Consider the following 22,983-nt stretch of genomic DNA (forward strand, 5'->3'; position numbering starts at 1 on the left):
GCTTGTTGATATTTTCAACAATTTGTGAGAAACCTTTCTTTATTAAAGAAAATAGCCCATTGAGAGGAAAAAAAAGAAACACAAGAAGAATTGGACACAAGTATAATATTTTAGAAAACGTTAACACATTTTTAAAAAATTGATAAATAATAAAAATGATATAGTGGATTTAAATAGTATGAGTATCAAACTATATCTAATAAACATAAAAAGAAACTTCATGTTGATGAATAGAGAATATACAGTCATTTTTCATATCAGTGCATATGGAAAAATCTCACTAAGGAAAAGAGACTGCATTAGAACACTAAATGTTAATTGTTTCAAAAATTGATGTAATAAAGAATATGTTATTTGATCATAATGCAAATTTAAAACAAAAAACATATAATCACTTGGAAAATTAATCCTGAACAATTTGTAGATTGAAAAGTAAACTAAAAGTGAAGTTAAAATTTTGCATTATAAACAAACACAAATGAGAGCATGATTTGAGTGTAACCTTGATATCAAAACCAGATGAGAACAAGGCAGCAGCATATGCATATACACATTCAAAGACTGTTAGACCAGACCAGGCACAGTGGTTCACGCCTGTAATCCCAGCACTTTGTGAGGCCAAGGAGGGTTGATCACCTGAGGTCAGGAGTTCAAGACCAGCCTGGCCAACATGGTGAAACACCGCCTCTTCTAAAAGTACAAAAATTAGCCAGGCATGGTGGTGCACACCTGTGGTCCCATCTACCCAGAAGGCTGAGGCAGGAGAATTGCTTGGACCTAGGAGGTGGAGGTTGCCGAGATAATGCCACTGCACTCCAACCTGGATGACAGAGTGAGACTGTCTCACAGAAAAAAAAAAAGAGACTGTTAGACTAATGACATAATTATATAACTCTATATTTATTTGAAAATAATGAGGTTGCAAAAGTCAAATTAATAGGAAAAGAAATTCATTACCTAAATTTAAAGTCAACATACTAAATTGGTATCATTTCTTATATATCAACAACAAATTTAAGAAATTAATGGGAAAAAGAATCCCATTTACAGTAGCAATAAAAATTTACAAAGGTTTTAGAAAAAAACTAATAAGCTTCAAATTTTATCTGAAGAAACGATGCTATTTTGTTGAAGACAGAAAGGGAGACAAGAAGAGGAAAGCCCACCAGATTCCTGCATGGGGAGATTCAGTATTGTAAAAGTTCCTGAATGAATTCATAATTTCCTCCATTCTCAATTTAAATCACAGTAAGAGTTTTTGTGGAATTTGATATTTGTATTCTACATTTTATCTGTAGGAAAACATACAAAAAATTAGTAAGAGAAAAATGAGAGAGAAATAGAACCATCAAATTTCATAGGCCATAAGCTAAGGTAATTTCATAGTCAAAGGTAAGGGAATTAAAATAAAGTAGTATTTGGGTAAGAAACAGATAAAGAAAAAGAGATACAGAGATTGATTCTGAGATGGGTAATCTAGAACCCATTTCTTAGTGCACACACACACACACACACACACCCCACACACACAATTTTGTCACTTTTTGAAGAAATGTTCTGAGAAATGTGTCATTAGGTGATTTTCCATTGTGCGAACATCATAGTGTACTTACACAAACCCAAATGGTGTATATAGTCTCATAAACACTTAGGCTATATAGTATAGCCCATTGCTCCTAGGCTACAAACCTGTAAAGCATATTACTATAACGAACAATGTAGGCAATTGTAACACAATACTGTAGTTGTACATATGGTTAGTCTTTGACTGAAACATCATTATGCAGTGCATGCAGTTTGTTTATATATATATTATATATATTTATTTATTTCTATTTATATATTATACACATGTGCATGTGTGCGCGCGCACACACACACACACACACACACAAAGAGTTTTAAATATTAAGATGGCAACTCAAACAAATGATCCCCAAATGACCGTGGAAGAGGAGTTTTCTGATTTTCTAAAGACTGATGTCAGAATATCTCACCTAGGAGGAGATGTGACTAAGAGTGTGAATAATGTATATGATAAATGGGCACTTCTAAAGATTGAAGAAATAACAAATTATGTGTTTATTAATTTATGTATGAATTAGTTAATGTGTTACAACAATTGACTTTCTATTGGAAAAATTAAATCTCATTTCTCTCACCATATTCTAGATATGTCAAAATCCAAAATAAAAAATAGCACCAGAAAAAAGCCATATGGGAATATTTTTGCTACTTCGATGTAGACAAGACTTTCCCAAGAAAGATAAAAAACAAAAAATTATAAAGGAAAAGGTTAACAGGATTTTTAAACTAAAAAATTAAACTTTTGTGCAATGAAAGACATCATAAAAGCAAATTAAAAGACAAACTACCAAATAAAAGTAAATATGCTACACATATACAAGGGACATTTAAAATATACAAAAAACTTTCATAAAGTTGTAAGAAAACTTAACCAATTAAAAATGGACAAAGGTTCTGAAAAAAATACAGAAAATGATACAAGTAGAGGAGAGGGAGAAATATAGAAGCTGCAATTTAAAATAATGTTACTTTCGGCTGGGCACAGTGGCTCATACCTGTAACCCTGGCATTTTGGGAGGCCAGGCAGGTGGCTCACTTGAGGTCAGGAGTTTGAAACCAGCCTGGCCAACATGGTGAAACCTTGTCTCTATTAAAAATATTTTAAAAATTAGCCTGGTGTGATGGCAGGCACCTGTAATCCCATCTACTTAGGAGTTCAAGGCGGGAGAATCACTTGAACCCAGGAGATGGAGGTTGCAGTGAGCTGAGATGGCACCACTGCACTCTAGCCTGGGCAACAGAGTGAGACTGCATGAATGAATGAATGAATAAATAAATGTGACTTTGACTTTCCATTTAGGAAATTTTGTTTTTCTTTTTTTTTGAGACAGAGTCTCACTCTGTTGCCAGGTGCCAGGCTGGAGTGCAGTGGCAACCTCCACCTCCCAGGTTCAAGCAATTCTCCTGCCTCAGCCTCCCAAATAGCTGGGACTATAGGCGCACACCACCACACCCACCTAAGGAAAATTTTAAAAGACTGATAATATCTAGCATGGGTAAAAGTACAGAGGAATGATTACTCTCATGTATTCTTGGTTGGGGGTGTGACTAGATGTCGTGTTTTTGGAAGTCAATATAGCAATAAAATGAAAAATGCACATGCCATTGGACTAGCAGTTTCTTTTTTATGGCTTATATCCCATAGGATTGCTGGAAGAAATGCAAGAAAAAAAACATAACAAACTTCATGATGATGCTTATTGAAGCATTGTTTATAATAGTCAAATGCTGGGATAACCCATCTGTCATTGACAGATGGATGTAAGTAAATCCTAGTACATCCACACAATGCAATAATATGCAGTTGACCAATGTTTTTCAACCTGAGTGATGTATGGATCTTCTCTAAGAGATTTTTAAAAAATTATTTCCAAAGTTAGCAGGAGTGTAACTTTTGGCTCAACACTAGTGACACTGATTCAGTCATCTGTGAACTCAATACAACCATTTTTTTTTTTTTGGTCATACTACTTGCATACTGATGACAGAAATGTTTTTATACTTTTAGAAAGTTTCTCTTCCAAGCTGTGCTGAATATAACTGTAACTCTGCATTTTTCTACATATATAAGCTACTCCTAGATGGTTCTTAGGCCATTACCGTTACTGATGTAGGAATGGGCTTCTAACTTTAATTGGCTCAATCAGACTAATGTGAAGTCATATTCCATCCATGAACAATGATTCCTTTCTTTCTCCTCCTCTGGATATTAACAAGAAACAATGTTATTCCAGTGACTTCTGGTTGCCATCTTATGAGTCAGCCACTTCAGACAGCAGACAAGAACGTAATCAGACAAGAGAAAGAAATAAAGAGCATCCAAATCAGTAAAGAGGAAGTAAAACTGTCACTGTTAGCCAATAATATGATCATATACCAAAAACACCTTAAAGACTCATCCAAAAACTCCTAGTTCTGACAAATGAATTCAGTAAAGTTTCAGGATTAAAAAATCAATATACACAAATTAGTAGCACTGCTATACACCAACACTGACCAAGCGGAGAATAAAATCAAGGACTCAACCCCTTTTATATTAGCCACAAAAATAAAATATTTATAAATATACCTAGCCAAGGAGGTGAAAGACCTCTATGAGGAAAACTATAAAACACCGCTGAAAGAAATAATAGACGATAGAAACAAATGGAAACACATCCTATGCTCATGGATGGGTAGAATCAATATTGTAAAAATGATCATGCTGCCAAAAGCAATCTACAAATTTAATGCAATTCCCATCAAAATACCATCAGCGTTCTTCACAGAACTAGAAAAGCAGTTCTAAAATTCACTTGAAACCAAAGAAGAGCCCCCAGAGCAAAGGCAAGACTAAGCAAAAAGAACAAATCTAGAGGCATCACATTACCCAACTTCAAACCATACAATAAGGCTATAGTCACCAAAACAGCATGGTACTGGTATAAAAACAGGCACATAGACCAATGGAACAGAATAGAGGACCCAGAAATAAATCCAAATAGTTACAACCAACTGATCTTTGAAAAAGCAAACAAAATCATTAAGTGAAGAAAGGTCACCCTATTCAACAAATGGTTCTAGGTTAATTGGCTAGCCACATATAGAATAATGAAACTGGATTCCCTTCTCTCATCATATACAAAAATCAACTCAGGATTGTCAAAGACTTAAATCTAAGACCCAAAACCATGAACATTCTAGAAGATAACATTGGAAAAACCCTTCTAGACATTGGCTTAAGCAAAAACTTCATATGAAGAACCCAAAAGCAAATGCAACAAAAACAAAGATAAGTAGATGGGACTTAATTAAACTAAAAAAATTCTGCAAAGCAAAAGAAATAATTACCAGATTAAATAGACAAGTCACAGAGTGGGAAAATATCTTCACAAACTATGCATTTGACAAAGGACTAATATCCAGAATATACAAGAAACTCAAAGAACTCAGCAAGAAAAAAACAATCCCATCAAAGGAGACTAAGGACATGAGTAGACAATTCTGAAAAGAAGATACACAGATGACCAACAAACATATGAGAAAACACTCAACATCGCTAAATGATCAGGGAAATGCAAATCAAAATCACAATGTGATATCACCTTACTCCTGCTGGAATGGCCATAATTAAAAAATGAAAAAAATAACAAGTTAACATGGATGTGGTGAAAAAAGAACACTTTTACATTGCTGTTGGGAATGTAAGCTAGTACAACCACTATGGAAGACAGTGTGGAAATTCCTTAGGGAACTAAATAAAAGTAGATCTACCATTTGATCTAGCAATACCACTACTGGGTATCTACCCAGAGGAAAAGAAGTCATTATACAAAAAAGACACTTGCACACTCATGTTTATGCCACCACAATTCACAATTGCAAAAATATTGAATGGACCCAAATGCCCATCAATCAAAAAGTGGATAAAGAAAATGTGTGTGTGTGTACTTATATACACCATGGAATACATTCAGCCATAAAAATGAAGGAGATAATGGCTTTCACTGGAACCTGGATGGAGTTGGAGACCATTAAGTAACTCAGGAATGGAAAACCAAAATATTTTATGTTCTCACTTTTAAGTGGGAGCTAAATTCTGAGGACACAAAGGCATAAGCATGATACAATGGACTTTGGGGATGCCAGAGGGGGCAGCAGGGGGATGAGGAATAAATGACCTCACATTAGGTACAGTGTACAGTGCTGGAGTGATTCATGCACCAAAATCTCAGAAATCACTACTAAAGAACTTATCCATGTAACCAAACACCACCTGTTCCCCAAAACGATTGAATTTTTTTTAAAGCAGTAGCTATGGAGTCATTCAGAACTGTTCAAATGGTGCATGTGCTGGGGCTGTCCAGACCTAAATTGGAAGAGCAGATGGGATGCATGTCTTCTATATTCTGCTCCATCTAAATTCTATACTTGGATTCCCAAGAATTATTGTCTTAGCTAAGTCAATGTTCCCTAGTGCACAACCACTGTATCTCAGAGGGGATGGTTCCAGAGAAATTTCCAAATTCAGCTGCATGCAGTGTTAGAACCAGCCTTTCCACATACACTCTTAAGCATACAAATAATACCAGTTTAAATTACACACATAGGCATGTATATAAAATCAGATTGTTACTCAAATGCTGCTTTATCTCTTAAGTACTACTACTACATAATTTGTAATAATCCCATAATATTCCATCTATAGAATTATAATTTACTTAATCTTCCAATGTTGAATTTTTAGATTATTTCATTTCTAATTGCTATTGTAAATATTTCCTCACAATGAACACCAGAGGCATAAGTTTAAATGCTCCTAATAGTATCTTCAAAGACCTTTTTAATCTGAAAGACTGAATTCACAGAAATCCAGAACATTGCAAAATAAATTTGGAGATTAGTTGGAATGTGTCACCAAGTCTAACAGGGAGATTGTGAGCTAGAACCATACAGCTATTCCTTTTCATTGCAAACAATACTCAAGTGATGGACCCTAAATTCTCTTACTTGGCTGTTCATTTGCCCCTTGAATGTTGGATTCCATTTGCCTCTGAAATCCCCTTTCTGAGTCTTTAGTTCCTCCTCCATGCTTTCCCAAAGGTGACTCTGGACCAAGACCTTCCCCATTTCTGCCAGGTAGGCATGGGGCACTTCTGAGAGCCCAGTTCAATGCCTCACTGCTTCTTTCTCAGCCTTTTATAACTTCCAGTTTACACCAGCCCTGATTTCTGGAGAAGCACAGAGAGGTGAACACAGAGAAAAATTTAACTATTCCTAGTAGGGTAGGAGTTCAGAGCCAGATCAAGAGCAGTGTTGAGGTCAGGGAGTTGACAACCCACTTTTACAGTGTAGAACCCAAGCCTTTCCTAGGTATCTTCCAGCAGTGACAGTTTATTTCCTCTCTCTGACTCAGGTTATTTTTCAGCACCTGCACCTGTGCTGTGCACTTCATTTATCTTTATCTTCTGTTTGCAAGCGTACAGGCTTCTGTGTTTTACTGAGCTCAATTGGCTTCTGACCCTATTCCTCCTTTTAATCCTTGTCAGATCTCCTGAAGACCCAGGAGCCTCTTCTGCTTCTGGCTGTCTTAGTAATGAAGAGGCTGTGGTGTTGCTCAGTCATTTATTCAGTCATTCATATTCATAGAAAAGCATAAAGACAATTTTCTTAATTACAGTACTAGATGCTACTATGTGTCTCCCAATTTTCTGTGTGCAGTTTCCTCTGTGTAACAGCCACTCTGCATGAATTCGACACCTTTAATTGCTGGAGAAATTTCTCCAGGAGTGGTAATACAGAAAGAGGGAAATAAGCTTCCAGGATTCCATTTAAAGAATGTTTACTTGACTCTGGTCTTACTGGGTTTGGGAAGCCTGGCTGAGCTGCTGCTTTGTGATTTGCATGTACAAACCAAGATTAAGCCTCTGGTTTGCATTCTTCATTTGCTTATGAAAGTTCTGTTTATTTACCTGCAGGTGGAAATTTAGACCTTACTCTCTCTTGAGATCTGTGAAAGGAGGGAATAAATAATTTGATGATCTCTAAAACATGGAGGGAATAAATAATTTCATGATCTTTAAAACATGGAGAGAGAAAGGCTGCAGCCTTTCACCACAAAATTGAATTTTGTGGATCTGTCAATTAAAGGCTATGGAAAGTGGAGTGTGGACTCTGTGGCTTCTCTCCAAAAGCACTACAAAAAAAATGTCAGCAGATCTAGGTTTGTTGGGTAGAATGCTTTATAATCTCAGCCCGGTCTAGAGAATTTTAAAATTAACAGCTGGAAGGCAGAAATAAAGACCAATGAATATATTTGCTTTCAGGATCTTAACAGTTAAATCTCCCTGTTTAATTTCGAAATTCTACCTCAGGTTTATCAGATGTTAGTTGCTCACACTGAGTAGATTATTTTTCTTTTTAATCCTTTATAGTCTATGACAGTCAAATATGTTTTGTTTCATTCTGGCTCTGCCCCTTACGCCATCTGAATGCTTGGGGCTGTTGCTGATTGAGAGACATTCTGAAGCCATAAGTGATGATGTCAGAATTGGTGTTAGTACTTCTCCTTCGGGTAGGGTTGAACTCAGATTTGAAGTAAGCTAGGGATCCCTTGAGTTTCTCTTTCCTTTGACATTTACTCTTCTTCCAGGTCCCCAAAAGAAGAAAACTAGCACATTTACTTTATTTATCAAACAGCCTGTTTTCAATACAATTGTAATATTCACTGAACTGATACTGCAATACAGTCTGCTGTTCTGATGAGCCAGTGCCTGTCATTATTTACCTTCATGAGTTGACTTACATTGGTGGGGAAGATGTGCCAGAGATGGAAGTTTTGTGATTAAGTGTCTGATGGCAGCGGTGGAGGAGGCAGAAGATCCAGCCAGGCTAGATTCGGTCTTCTAGCGGAAGAGCATTTGCAGGTGGAAACTGAGAGCTTATTTTCATAAGAATCATTCTTATACACAGTACAAAAGCGGTGGCATTAGACCAAGGTTATGACAAAAGATGAAATGACATAGAAAATAGAGGCTATTTTACATGGAACAGCGAAATAAGTACAGTTCTTTAAGACAACAGAAAGTTTTGCAACTTTTAAGGTCGAAGAGATGATTCCTTTGGCAAAGCTGCATTATCACGAGGGGAACCGGAAGCCATGGCAGCAAGAAGTGCTATTCTTCTGTGGGCTTTGAGTCAGAGGAGGCTGAGGTTGAAGAACAAGATAAGCCCTGAGCAATGCGATTCCCACCCTGCAGGAAATAACTGAAGGGGAGGCTGAGGTTTTCTGTTTTAGACAGGGCGGTTGACCACCCAGTGAAATTGCATGTTAAACCTAATATGATTTAGTTTGTATCCCTAGGCTGGTGAAGACCAGAGGGATGTAAACTACGTTTGCTTCAATTTCACACAGCACAGATATGTATTTTGGACTTCAGACTTCAACTCACTTGAAAACAGAAGCATTACATTTTGCCTTAGGGCACTTTGCGTTAATGCCAAATTATTGGCAGCGATCACTCTTTTTGCTGCATTTCCACTATTTCAGCACATTTGCATCTGATGACTTTTTCTAAAATTTGATGAGATAAACTTTTCTATTTGTTTTGTGTTGTTTCAGAAATGGAAGCTTACAGAATGTGAAATCCTCCTGGGATAATAAAAACAAATGCAGAAGTTGCTTCATGGCAGATGATAGTGTGCAGAATGAATTTGTTGTCTTTTTTTTTAACAAGAGGGGTGAGAGTGGAAGAGGAGGGATGTCTGAAAGGCAACTTGTGAACTTGTGGGTGTTCTGACGAGACTTCCAGAAAGTGAACTTGTAGTGAGAACAGTAGGAAGAAAAGCTGTGCCGAGAGTAACTCTAAAAGCAGTTTTAAAAAGCACTTGTCAGCATTTAGCAGTTTAAATATTCAAATAATATCTGCTTATCTGTCTGGTTGAGTTGATCTATCTCTCTCTCTATCTGATCATCTATCTATCCATTAATCCTCCTTAAATACATAAAGTCAATCTTTAGTTGTATAAAGATCTTTACTTCAATCTGTAGTAACAGATATAGAGAAAGTATAGCTTTATGTTTACCTGTTTTTTAATGTTAAAAATGATGAATTTAACATCTGACATAGATTGATTTGTTTTCGGTCAAAGCAGTGGTAAATTGAATAAGCCCTTAGAATCTTCTGGGAAATATTTTCTAATTAGGAAAATATTGCTTAATTAAAGTAAGAAGAATCTCTATTAATAAGCCCACTTGGTCCCTCCTGATGTTTTAGTGCCATGTTTTAAATAATGCTCTGTGAAGAATCAGGAAGAGAATGAATAGAAAGAAAATAATGCAAGAGAAGAAGAAAGAGAAAGATGCTGAGAACGATTAGAAGACATTTTGAAGCTGCCTTGCGGCAGTCATGATAAATAAGCTTGTAGCTCCTGTGACATTTTGATGCTCCAGCTTGTCCCAGTGGTTTTGGAGGAGGCACTTTTGACTCAATCTAAGGAAAGAAAATTATCAAATGATTGGTATATTTTATTACCCAGAAATGTTTGAAATAAATATTCCCACCCCCATCTTTAGGTTTTACCTGTTTGAGTTGTGTATTGAACATGAGGTGGAGGATGAGATGGTTTGGAAGAGGAGAATAGAACTCAAGGCCAAGGAGAGGAGGAGAGGGCCATTAGACATCACTTTAGTGCAAAGCACATAAAACCAAGGAGAGGAGGAGAGGGCCATTAGACATCACTTTAGTGCAAAGCACATAAAACCAAGGGAGAAATGGTTATGAGTTTTCCATTCTCAGAAGGCTTAGTCAGTTCTTTTAAGCACGGACACTGTTTAGCATTGGAGAATTCCCTGGAATTATAAATGGTCTGCATCTCACTACTCATTTGTTGCCTTCAGTTGATTATATGTTGGATGTTTTCCCTTCTGGACTGAATTCTTTCTCTGGTTCCGCAGATAGATGACCATCACCTCACTTTCTTCTTAGTGCCTGCTTCATGCAGGCGGCAGTTTTGATGCCAGGTCCCAAACCCTCTAGCTCTTCTATTTTACTATATCATGTCAATTATAATCCATGGCAGTATTAATTTTGATAAAAATCCCAAATATATGCAACAGACATAAGACACTAAAGAATTTTATACTAATCATCTTCATCGCCACTTCTGATCGGCAAGCAGAAGGGCATTATGAGATATAGCCTAGATGATCAATAAGTGATGGCAAACTCAGCAGCTACCCAATTTGCCCAAGTTGTAGTTTGCCATCTGGCCATGGCAATCAGTGTTTTCACATCCTTCATATCTTGGCATTTAAAAAAATGTGTTCAATATTCCAAGCAAAGGAACAGAGTCTTTCAATTGCCTCAGATCCTTCTGGTGGCCAATTGCATTCCTTTCCAAGAAAATAACTGATTGTGAATGAAATAATGGTACTCATACGAAATATTTAATTTAACCTTTCCCCCAGTAAAGCTAACCCAGAATATGCTATTTGGAAGACTTATTATTGATCTTTTCTAAATTCTGTTTTTCTTCTCTTCATCTCTCTGTTGGGGTAATGGTCTCAAAAATATTTTTGTACATATCTATCAAACCATAACAAGTAGGACTTAGAAGCTAAACAAGCAACTATTCTAATTGTTGGAATTATTGCCTATTTTTCAGGTTTTTTTTTTGAGCTCAAGAGATAGTTTTCCTTTAAAGTTAGAAGTTGTCATAACCACGTCACTTGTCATTATAGCCAAGGGCATGAGATATTTAAATTCAAGGTATGTAGTGTGGGGTAAAAGTTGAAACCCATTTAATGATCAATGATGGAGTTTCTCTGAGGATAACTTGGCAAAGCCAGAGTCATTAGGAACTGCTAATGAAATGAAATTAGAAACTGCTAATGAGATGGAGCCAATTGGTGTCCATTTCACATTAAAGGAGAATGACCAAAGTCATGAGTGGTAGGTGGATGATATATTTTAGTTAATGAGTAAATGTGTGTATGAAGTGAAGAAAGAAAGATGCTGACTCTGTGCTTCCTATAATTTATACTTCTGAAAATTTTGTGATTTGATTGTGTGTGTGTGTGTGTGTGTGTATTTGGAGTTGAGAGGTCTTTGGCTTATTGCTACATAAGAAAATATGAAACTAACTGACTCAAGTGATAGTTATTCAAAAAGATCCTCGCAATAAAAGCCCTGCTATACTTGAATTATGGTTTAAGAATTATGAACATTGTTAGTCATATTGAAAAGAAAATTTAAATCATATTGCCATTTGGTTAATTAAAAAAGAAAACTTTAGTGCCAAAATAATTTGGGGCCTTATAGGAGAAACATTTAGATCAAACTACTTTTCTTTTGGATTTCTATTACCAACATTTATTTATTTAGTAAACATATTCTTTTGGAATAATTTTAGGTTTACAGAAATGTTACAGATACTACTACCATTATTCTAAATCAGAAAAAGTTAAGCAAAAAAGTGTTATAATTATTATCATGCTTTATATTTTCAAGAAAAAATTTAAAAAAAAAACATAAAATGTAGCCCAGCTAAATTTCCTTTAACTTTCCTTCCTTCTCTCCTTCCCTCCCTCTTTTTCTCTCTCTTTCTTTCCTTCTTTCCTGTCTCTCTTCCCTAACTCCTTCCTTCCTTTCTTTTTTTTCCTTCCTTCCTTCCTTCCTTCCTTCCTTCCTTCCTTCCTTCCTTCCTTCCTTCCTTCCTGCCTTCCTTCCTTCTTTCTTTCTTTTTCTTTCTTCTCATTCAGTTGCCCACACTAGAGTGCAGTGGTGCGATCATGGCTCACTACAGCCTCAACCTCCTGGGATCAAGCTATTTTCTCATCTCAGACTCTCCAGTAGCTGGGTCTACAGGCCTGTGCTACCTTGCCTGGTAATTTTTTTTTTTTTTTTGTAGAGGTGGGGGTCTCACTGTGTTGCTTAGGTTGGTCTCAAATTTCTGAGCTAAAGTGATCCTCCAGCCTTTGCTTCCCAAAGTGCTGGGTTTGTAGGAGTGATCCACTGCATTTGATCCTAAATTCTCCTTTTGAATGAGCACTAGCTGACTTTAGAGCTATTCCACTCTTGATATTCTATTGTAAACAAGGTAATTTCCAGTTTTTAGCTAAGTTCTCTGTATCCACACCATCTTATCCTGTCTCATTTCTTTCACTCATGTATTTTTGAATGTCTCCTTTTCTGTCTGCTCCACCCCATACCTTCTCTGCCCTTTCATATTTTACTACAATTTAACATTCAGATCATATCCCACTGCCTTCTGAAAGTCTTTTCTTGCTAGCTGCTATGATCTGAAGATTTTTGGCCCCTCATTACCACCAAATTGTGTTGAAATCAAATTATCAGTGTGCCAGTATTAGGAGGTGGGGCCTTTGGGAGGTGATTAAATCTTGAGGATGGAGCCCTCATGAACAGGATTAGAGTCCTTATAAAATAGTTCCAAGGGAACTCCTTTGGCTCTTCTGCCATGTGAGGACACAGCAGAAAAGTATCATCTATGAACCTAGGAAATAGCCCTCACCAGACTCCAAATGTACTAGTGCTTTGGTCTTGATCTTCGCAACCTCTAGAACTGTGAGACATACATTGCTGTTGTTTATAAATTACCCTGCTCTGATATTTTGTTATAGCAGGTAACAAAATAAGATACTAGCTTAGACCGAAGTAATTTATCTCTCTCTTCTGAAATTTCATGACTATTATTGCTTATGTTAATAGTTGGGGGATTAATCAGGTACTTCCTTTTTTCTTCTCTTGGCATCTTAGGCTGCTAGTTAAACCTTATACTGTTACCTAATTTAAAATGTTTGTATTTAGTCTCTTTAGCCAGATTGTAAGATTCTTGAGGACAATTCTTATTTCCTCTTTTGTCTTATTGTAGTACCAGGGAAGGTTCCTTGTGCCCAGTATTTCTCAGTGAATATTTATGGCTTCATATGGTTGAAATTCCTTTTATTGAGTCTGATTAGTAATTGTTAGGAAATGTTGAGCGTAAACTATTGGCCCATCTTATAACTACTTTTAAATGTAATTTAATTTGATTATCTTAATTCATTCATGAATTAGATGTGTTACTATCTCTATTTTACAGACCCAGTTGTTATATTCTAAGAGTAAAATACTTATCAATTACATGGGAGAATTTGAACAAAGTTGAGTTGAAATGACAGGATACTTTATGGTTCAGGAGTATAGAGAAATAACTATTTTTTCTGTGATTCATAAACTTTGTGCTATATTAAAAGTATTTAACTGACATACATATGCATCGGTAGCTCTTTAGTATTTTAGAAGGCAATGTCTGATTGGAAATGAAAATACTTCCTCCTTTTGATAGCTTGACTCCTGATACTTATGATTTTTTACTTTACTGTGGTATGAAAGCAATACAGATTTCATAGAAACTACAATTTGGAATACATTACTTGAGATATTCAGTACTCTTTCATAAATAGGTTTTGCGTAAGATGATTTTGCTGAACTATAGGCTACTGTAAGTGTTCTGAGCATGTTTAATGTAGGCTAGGCTAAGCTACAATGTTCAGTAGTTTAGGTGTATTAGACATATTTTCAACCTGCAATATTTTCAACTTACAATGGGTTTATTGGGACAAAACCCCATTATAAGTTGAGAAGCACCTGTACAGAGAGAACTATTATGTGTCATTTCTGATTTTTCATTTTCAAAATGATATTTCTGATCCACCACTCATAGACATCTACTTAAAAACATTATCAGATCGATGGTACTCCAAAGCAGAGCCTGAAACAAGGATTTGGGTGCAAATAGTACGTTTTGGAGGTTACTTCAGGAAACAGAGTGAAGAAGTGGGACAAGGAAGGAGGAAGAGTCGATGAAGGGTATGTGTTTGAGTTGGTTTCCAGTAGGAAGAACAGGGGCTCAGTAATACTGAGGACCATTTGAAGAATTGCTTTGAAGATGGCTCAGAAATATTCCATTAGAAGATAAGAACCTGGAACATTTGTCTATTGGTTTTTACTCCCCACGTTTTGATGGGTGTCCCTAGGGGCATTAACTCCCTTGAAATCTTTGACTACTTGTGCTTACACTGAGTGTTATAATACAGCTTGGAGGAACTCTGCCACTTTAGTTTGCTGAAGATGGGAGATCAGCAATATATATGAAATGGTCTACCACGGCTGTGCTGAAATCATGGGACCAAAGAGGAGATGTGGCATGAGGCACCACACGTGGCTACTATCACTGGTTTATTTTTATAGATTCATGTACATTATCTCCCCTTTTAGATATAAGTATAATAGGCAGTTATGCAGAGTATGTGGGATGGACACATTCAATTTATTATTAAAAGTAAATGTCTATTTGTCTATTGCTTATAATTATTTTGAAAAACCACCAGTGGTACATGTGGGTGGCACTGAATTAAAATGAAGTCTTTGGGGCAAGTGGTTTAAGGTCCAGTCACACCAAAAATGAAATAATTTTGAAGAAAAAGAAATCTAAAGAGCCAGGTCTTTCAGTTTGATGCTTTATTGCTCACCATACAATACTGGAACAGACACACAGTTTCTCACAATAAAGCACATAATACTGAACTTTATTAAAAAAGAGTGTTTGCCCCACAAGGACACAATGATTAACTGCCAAAATGATGAAATAAGTCAGCATACAACTTTCTAAAGCTGATAGAAGGAAGCCAGAACACTCCAAGGCATGGCATAAGCAACATGCAAGTCAACAATATTGTCATAGTAGTCTTAAGCAAATTACTACATGTTTCTCAGTTTCATGTGTAATGTTGAAGTTTCCGTTCAGAAGGGCCTAGGTCCCTGAGCTAGCTCTGATCTCTATGTGTAGCATAATTGGATAAAGCCAGAGTCAGTCAGTACCCCCGAATAATATACACAAATGTAAATATTTTTAAGTATATGATGATAATATAATATAGAAAAAAAGATAAATATATACACACATATTTTTCACTTGGACAATTAGGACAATAAGAATACTTTTAGAATTGTAACATAAGACATGCTGTATTTTCTAGATAATAAATGAAATTCACGAAGTTTAGAAAGCAGACATAGCAGATTTATATACATTTCTACTTTATATTCTTGTGTATGAGTGAACATTTTCTCACCAAATATAAGCACAGGTTGGTCCCCTTACTTCCTTTATCTTTTTTTTCTTTCCTTTTTTGGACTAACTGCCTTCCTTAATCAATCCCTGATGAATTGTATTTGCTCTGGATACACATTCTTAATATCAAGAGCCTTGCTTTAAGATTTATGTATGTCTCTTTTCCTTTACTCATCTTATTTTTTCTCACATGGATCATCTTTTCTTTAACTATCTAAATCAAATCTATCCTTGAAGGAAGTCCTACCTTCTTTACAAAGCCCTCCTTAATGACTCCAAGCCCCATGGATTCCCCCTTTCCTCTGAAAAACTCAGCTGTGTGTAGTCTGAAATCACACAATTTGGCTTCCAATTATGTGTTCCTTTTTCTTCTAGCATGTTTCTGTGTTAATACGTTGTCACTAAATTGTAATCTCCTTGAAAGCAGAGAAAATGTTTTAGATTTCCTTTTTCTCATTATTAAAGTGGATGGTGGACATGAGAGTACCACTGAAATTGTCATGCATGTTACATACATAGGGATTGTTCTGACCATCATCTGGCACACTTCATGCAGTGCCTTTCAATGAGCCAGATAACTCACTCTGCTTGTTTTGTGTTTTAAATACAAAACAAGCACAGTGAGTTATCTGATTGTGAAGATGTATCTATAGACAAATTGGGTATTATCAATACCCAATTTAGAATATATTTCTGAGCTTGGGATTGATTTACTAATTCATTTTACAGATATTTAGGGACATCATCCAATAGGTAATAAATAATTAACTAAAAAGTAGTTTAGATAATTTGTGAAATACAAAGATGAAATAGACTTACTCTCAAGGATTTTTCCGTTGAGTTGCTTATTAAGGATTATGTGAGCTTGAAGGCTCTGAAGGCCCTGAACTCAGGGGTTTTCAAGATATGCTCAGAAGACAATAGGCATCAAAATCATCTAATAAATGAGAATTTCTTAGGCCAAGACCAAAAGAAAGTGCATTTTAAGATAAGCTCCCAGGTAACTCTTATATATATAAAAGCAGAAATGTTTCACTATTCTTGGCTAGGGATTAAATATTTGGTCTCCTTACTAGGGCATCTTGTACCATTTCAGAAATATTATGTTCCTATTGACTTCTGAATTCAGATCTCTGGTTAGATGGAGCCTTATTCTGCTACCTTGTATTTATTCCTTTTTTTCTGAAAAGCCTCCATCATTGTCACTATCAGTCACACCATTTTTGAGGAAGTTCATACTCTCTCTTGTTTGGAAGTCAGAGAACAACCTAATGCACAAGAATTAAGTTCATTATTCTGTAAGGAATGAACTAACCACTTACACATGCTGTTTCAGGACTCAGATACACTGAAGGAGCTCCAGCTGACTCCACTGTTTAACCTGACTTTTTAACGTTTATAATTTATGAAGTACTTTTATTTCCATTATTCCAGTTGAGATCTGTAGCATGGATTTAAGCCAGATGCTTCTTCATTGAGGCCAGGCAGGAAAGCAGTGTGAATTGACTGTTTATTGGCCATTAAAACTATCCTTTGTTACCTTGCTGGATCCAGATTTGAACATTTGGGACAATGTACTGTCCTAGCTGTACTAATTCATTTAGCTCTTTTATTTTTCCAGATGTCATTTCTAAAATATGAATTAATAACCTCATATTGGCTTTATCATGAATGTGCTTACTGTAGAAGAATGTAAATAGGCCCAACGACATTGTACACAAACATTCATGATCCCTTTTGTCTAAACAGGTTACAATAGTCAGCCCTTAGACACAGTTTCGTTTCGTTTTCTGCAGTTTCAGTTACCTGCAGTCAACCTCTACACAAAAATATTACGTGTAAAGTTCCAGAAATAAATAATGTATAAGTTTTAAATTGAGAGACATTGAGTGTCATGATAAAATCTTGCGCCATGCAGCAGCATCCCACCCAAAACGTGAATCCTCTTTTTGTCCAGTGTATTCATGCTCTGCACACAGCCTGCCTGCTGCTGGTCATTTAGTAGACATCTTGGCTATCAGATCAAAAAAACAGTATATACAGAGTTTGGTACTATCCACAGTTTCAGGCATCCACTAGGGGTCTTGGAATGGATCCCCAGAGGATATGGAGGACTACTGTATTTGAATATTAGAACCAGAATCCTGTAGATTTAGTTTATGTCAGCATTGTCATCATTTGGTGCTAACCATGTCAGTAACAAAATCATTCTCCAATGTGCAACCCCTGTAAATGAGGTTTGCTGCTGAGCGATGAGATTATACTGATAGGCTGAACATATCAGAAAAATATTACAGGGTCTTAGCTGACCTTAGTTTCCTGTGTAATCAGTGAAGAATTAAGTTTACAGATACTTCTAATTAGAGTCCATAAAGTAGAATGAGAATATGTAAAATTGATCATTATATTAAAAGTCATCTTATGAGATTTCAAATGAACCATTAACAAATGCTTCTTTAAAATCAGATTTCTGACATCTCAGATATGTATTCTAAATATTGCCAAACAGTTATATCTTGAGGTGATGTCATGTTGGTCTTGTTTTTCTTGTAGGATTACGAGCTTCATAAGAATGAGAAGAGCCTTTTGTCTGCCGAAACAAATTTCTGCAGCAATTTTGCACATATTGAGTATTCTTTGATTAGTTTCTGAAAGAAACCTCTAAAATGCAAAACTTGTACTTTGTTCTATAAGGGAAAGAGCCATATTAAACTTCTCAACTCTATACATGATCCCTCGCATGTAAATGAGGACATAAATAGAACTCTATTTTTAAGACATCAGTTTTTCAATGTTTAAAAGTGATTTCATGAAAATGAAAGTTTGCATAACAGCCACTTTTTTTTTTTTTTTTTTTTTTTTTGAGATGGAGTTTTGCTCTTGTTACCCAGGCTGGAGTGCAATGGCGCGATCTCGGCTCACCGCACCCTGGATTCAGGCAATTCTCCTGCCTCAGCCTCCTGAGTGGCTGGGACTACAGGCACGCGCCACCGTGCCCAGCTAATTTTTTGTATTTTTAGTAGAGACGGGGTTTCACCATGTTGACCAGGATGGTCTCGATCTCTTGACCTCGTGATCCACCCACTTCGGCCTCCCAAAGTGCTGGGATTACAGGCGTGAGCCACCGCACCCCGCCACAACCACATATTTTTATACATAAATACGTTTGAAAGAACACTCGTACTTAAGATATTTCATGTCCAGGTTTAGTCTTGAATGAACTTAGATGAATCTTTCTGCTATGAGGAAAATGATGATTGTGGAATGATGAAAGTTTGATGGGGAAGAGAGAAGAGAGAGAAAAATACTTATGACCACCGAGCTCTGTAAGATTTCTTTGTGTGTATTATTCTGAAAGCTTATGTTCACTCAATCAGATCTTGGTTTTGATGGCTGTTTATTGTAGACAGCTATGGATGCATAGGAAATAAATTGCCGGGGATATTCATGTTTGCTGAGTGACTTAAAACATTTGAAAATATTTTTTCTTGACTCTGGAACTGACTAGTGTATAATAATTCACATTGAGTTGCCCTATTTCATACACAAAAATTCCAACCCGTGTTTTAATTGCAATTGAGAAGTAAAGATATTAAATATAATATTTATAGAATTCAAAGATTGATGGGTTAACCACATAAAATATTTTCTTCAGAAAGTTGTTTTCTCTTTTTATCATGTTTAGAGATTTAACATAGTTTAAAAGGACATAAACTCTTTTACTCTTTAAAAGCCAGCCAAAACTATGTTGACCCAGCTTTTACTAAGACATATTGTTCTTATTATTCCAATGTAGTCTTCTGAAAATGAAACGTTTCAAATATCCATTAAGACTTAGTGGCACTATGCTAAGTTTTATGGCTGCAGCTTTTCCTTTGACATTGCCAGTTGTTTAGCCAAATCAGTCATTTATTTCTGTGTATTATCAAGGTTTATTGTTCTATACATTGAATTTGTTTAAGAATAACTATAGAGTCTGGACTTGTCTTATTTTTCTTCAGCATTTAGAATATCTGCCTTGTTTGTTAAGGTCTTGAAATATACTCACATCCCTTAAGTCCTGAGGGGAATTTATGTTTGTTCATTTTATTCATGATTGGTGCCCTTTACCCAATTACCTCAAGTATAAGATCTAACCAATGACATTCAGCAATTAATGAAATTGGAAGTAATAAAATAAGACAGGAAATTTTTATTAAGGAAGGCTCTTTATAACATTACTTCATTTCACCAGCAAATTTTCATCTAGCTCTTTGTTTCTCATTTGGTGGTATATTGTTTTGATTATTTATGGAAATATTTCATAATTGAGTACAGTGTGGCAAAGAATATTTTAAAAAGTTATGTCTCTTCTGGGTAAATTCAAATATCTATTGGACATTACATAGAAACATTTAATTTTATAATGGCATTTGCTTTAGAGTTAAAACACTACGAACTGAGTTCTTATGAATTTCCCATGTGCTCTAAAACTAATAGATTATTGGCAAATAACTTTTTAAAAATTCAAGTAAAAGAAGTCAGTTCATACATTAAATATCCAAAGATGAGAAGAGCATCTTTGTATTCTATGTATATCGTGTTAAATTAATTGTAGTTTTTAACACCTGATATAATCATTCTGCAAAATCCATAAATTTTTATCAATTAGGAATTAGGTTACAGGAAAACTGGTCTTATCAGAGAAATCACAGCTGTAGTGAAATTGTGATGAAGATAATGTTGATTGACTCTACCAGCATACCTGACACATAGTAGATGCTCAATCATATTAGTTTCTTTCTGTAATGAAAAAAAATCTCATATATTCCGATCCCTTTTTCTCCATTTTATGAACATGAGGGTATGTGTTTATAAACTTGCATATGCTTGTGTGATTTGGGGTTGGGTCCCTCTGGTGCTCTATTTATACAGTGCCAAGATTAATATTTATACCAGAATGAAAAGTCAGTTGACATAGATTGCTTACTGTAATGCAGGTGGAATTTTAGGGTATTTCCTGCAAATATTGGCTTGCATTTGTTTACTACTATAGCAACAGGATAAAAATATCTTGGTGGAGTAAATGAAGACAATTTTCAAAAAAGCATATTCTAGAATGAGGTTCTGAACAGTAGAGTCTCCATGAAACAGCATTTAAAAACAAGTTTTGAAAGTAGAATGGCATATTCTTCATTAAGAAGGTGGGTAGGCCTAATTATCATTAGCAACTACGTTCTAGAAAAGTCCATAAAATAGGGATATAGACTGGAGAGGGAAAATGCCAGGCTATGGGGCATGTAAACGTATGGGTACTTTTTGATCATCTAGTCATTAAAAATCAATGACTATCGAACCATTACTAAGGGCAATTTATACCCTTGAAGATTCCGGTTGGCAAATCTCAGTAGGTAAGAGATTCAGGTAGGAAATGACAAATGTCCTGGACAGATTCATTCACAAGTCTCTAATAATCACTGCATTAGCAGATCTCAGTCATAAATATAAAAGTGAGAAATTGATAATATGATGAAATCAGTTTTAACTCTACTGAAAATAAAGCCAACAGAATTTTGCATTGCTTTGATTGAGAATCTGTAAACAAAATAACACTAACGTCTGAGAAAAAACAAGAAAAGAACCTATAAACGACAAGCAGTTAGGAACAAAAGACAATTGCAACCAAGGTAAAAATCCATAGACTACAGTTCTCAGCGGGAAGTCTTCATCTGGAATGGGGATACCAGGATTTTGGCTAATTTAGAGTAACAATGAAGCTTTTACAAATGTTTCAGACTTTTAAGCTAGATTTTGCTTGAAGGATGGCTCAGTAGTTTATAAACAAGAATGTTCAAAAAGATTTTCTTGCTTAAAAGCTTCAAAGAAGAAGCAAAACTTTATTATAAATACTTGCTTTTGTCTTGGCTATACTTTTCAAAATTAATCGTATGTTAGTTTGTATCTTCCCAGTTACTTAATCTGGGTTTTTACCTTGTTCCATCTATCATGTAGGAGGCTGGAAGAGTTGATAAGAGTTGGATTTATCTTAAAATCTACATTTCTCTTTAATTAATAGTTTTGGATACTTTGAGGTTTATTTAACATTAAAGTTGAGTGATGGTTATCTGCCTTCTAAGATATAAAAATCATCTCAGAATTTTACAAACATTATGACAATTTTTAAAATACAGTGAACATGCATGTCTAAAATCTTATTTTTACTCAATAAATAAAATGTTTTCTATAATATTTTCCCTTAAATTTCAGATATTCACAAGCTAGCACTGCACAATATTAAAAGGAAATACTAAATGCAAACATTTAAAAATCTGCATGTTGTCAAATTATTGAATGCATAAATAACTTAGGTGGTTGAAAAGTGACATTTGATAAGGTTATTATGAATAATGTAAATTGCTGTCTAGATTTTACTGAAACTCTATAAGCCCAGAAAATATAGTAAATTTCTTAAGTTAAACGAAAAGGGCTAAACTTTCAGTTTTTAATCATTTGGCTATTTCACAGATCAGCTTCATTTTTTGTGGTACTAGTTTGAAAGAAGGAAAGTCTGAATTATCCTCCTTAAAGTATCTAGGGCCAGGACTTGTTAGAGCATTGACAAAGACTGATCTGCTCTGTCTTCACATACAACTATTGGCCATATTCTCCCTTTTGTTGATTACTGCACAGATTCTCATTTTCTTTGTGGTCCGTTTTCCTCTAATTCATGAATCAACTTTGACTAAAGGATACCTCAGAAGCCAAGCAGGTGTCATCAAAAGATACTTTTGTGGCAGACAGGTAAGTGTCAGTGACAGTGATGTCATCAAGCTCTGTGCTGAAATGGTCTGACTCCTTGATGACACTGTAATTTAGGGCGACAGTGTAGTTAGCAGGTTTCTCTGTTGGTTTCTGCTTGCAGTTGCAGAGCTTTCTGAAGGCTGCACGGAATTTCTGGGACATTAGATTGTAAATCACTGGATTGATGGCACTGTTGAGATAAATGCAAATTCTGCAAAAGAGCAAGAACCAATTTTCTTGGAAAGGAGTGGAGAGAAATGAGTTGACAACCACAAGAGTCCTGTAGGGCATCCATAGAAGCGCAAACAGAATTACAACCACTGCCAGCATCTTGGTAACCTAGGAGAAATAGAGAGAGATGCTGTACAAACACAAATTAAAACAAAACAAAACACCCTTTCTTCTCTCACCCAAACCTTTGGTTCCCAAACTGTGGTCTGAGACAAGGACTTAGGTGCAGGTCGTTTACTGGGGAAGTAATCCTAGGAAGCAGGATTAAGG

At 35.7% G+C, this 22,983-nt stretch overlaps 1 protein-coding gene across 1 annotated transcript in view; it reads right to left on the reverse strand.

Annotated features, from left to right (window-relative positions):
* Window positions 1–18,537: 18,537 nt before the first annotated feature.
* TRHR (thyrotropin releasing hormone receptor) overlaps window positions 18,538–22,983 on the reverse strand; it is a 36,686-nt gene continuing 32,240 nt past the window's right edge. Inside the window, exon 3 of the mRNA XM_002759297.6 lies at window positions 18,538–22,821. Within this exon, the coding sequence (XP_002759343.1) occupies window positions 22,414–22,821 (408 nt within the window). The 3' untranslated portion in view covers window positions 18,538–22,413. The remainder of the gene's footprint in view (window positions 22,822–22,983) is intronic.

This window comes from Callithrix jacchus, chromosome 16 (genome assembly GCF_049354715.1).
Source record: "Callithrix jacchus isolate 240 chromosome 16, calJac240_pri, whole genome shotgun sequence".
Taxonomy (NCBI): Eukaryota; Metazoa; Chordata; class Mammalia; order Primates; family Cebidae; genus Callithrix; species Callithrix jacchus.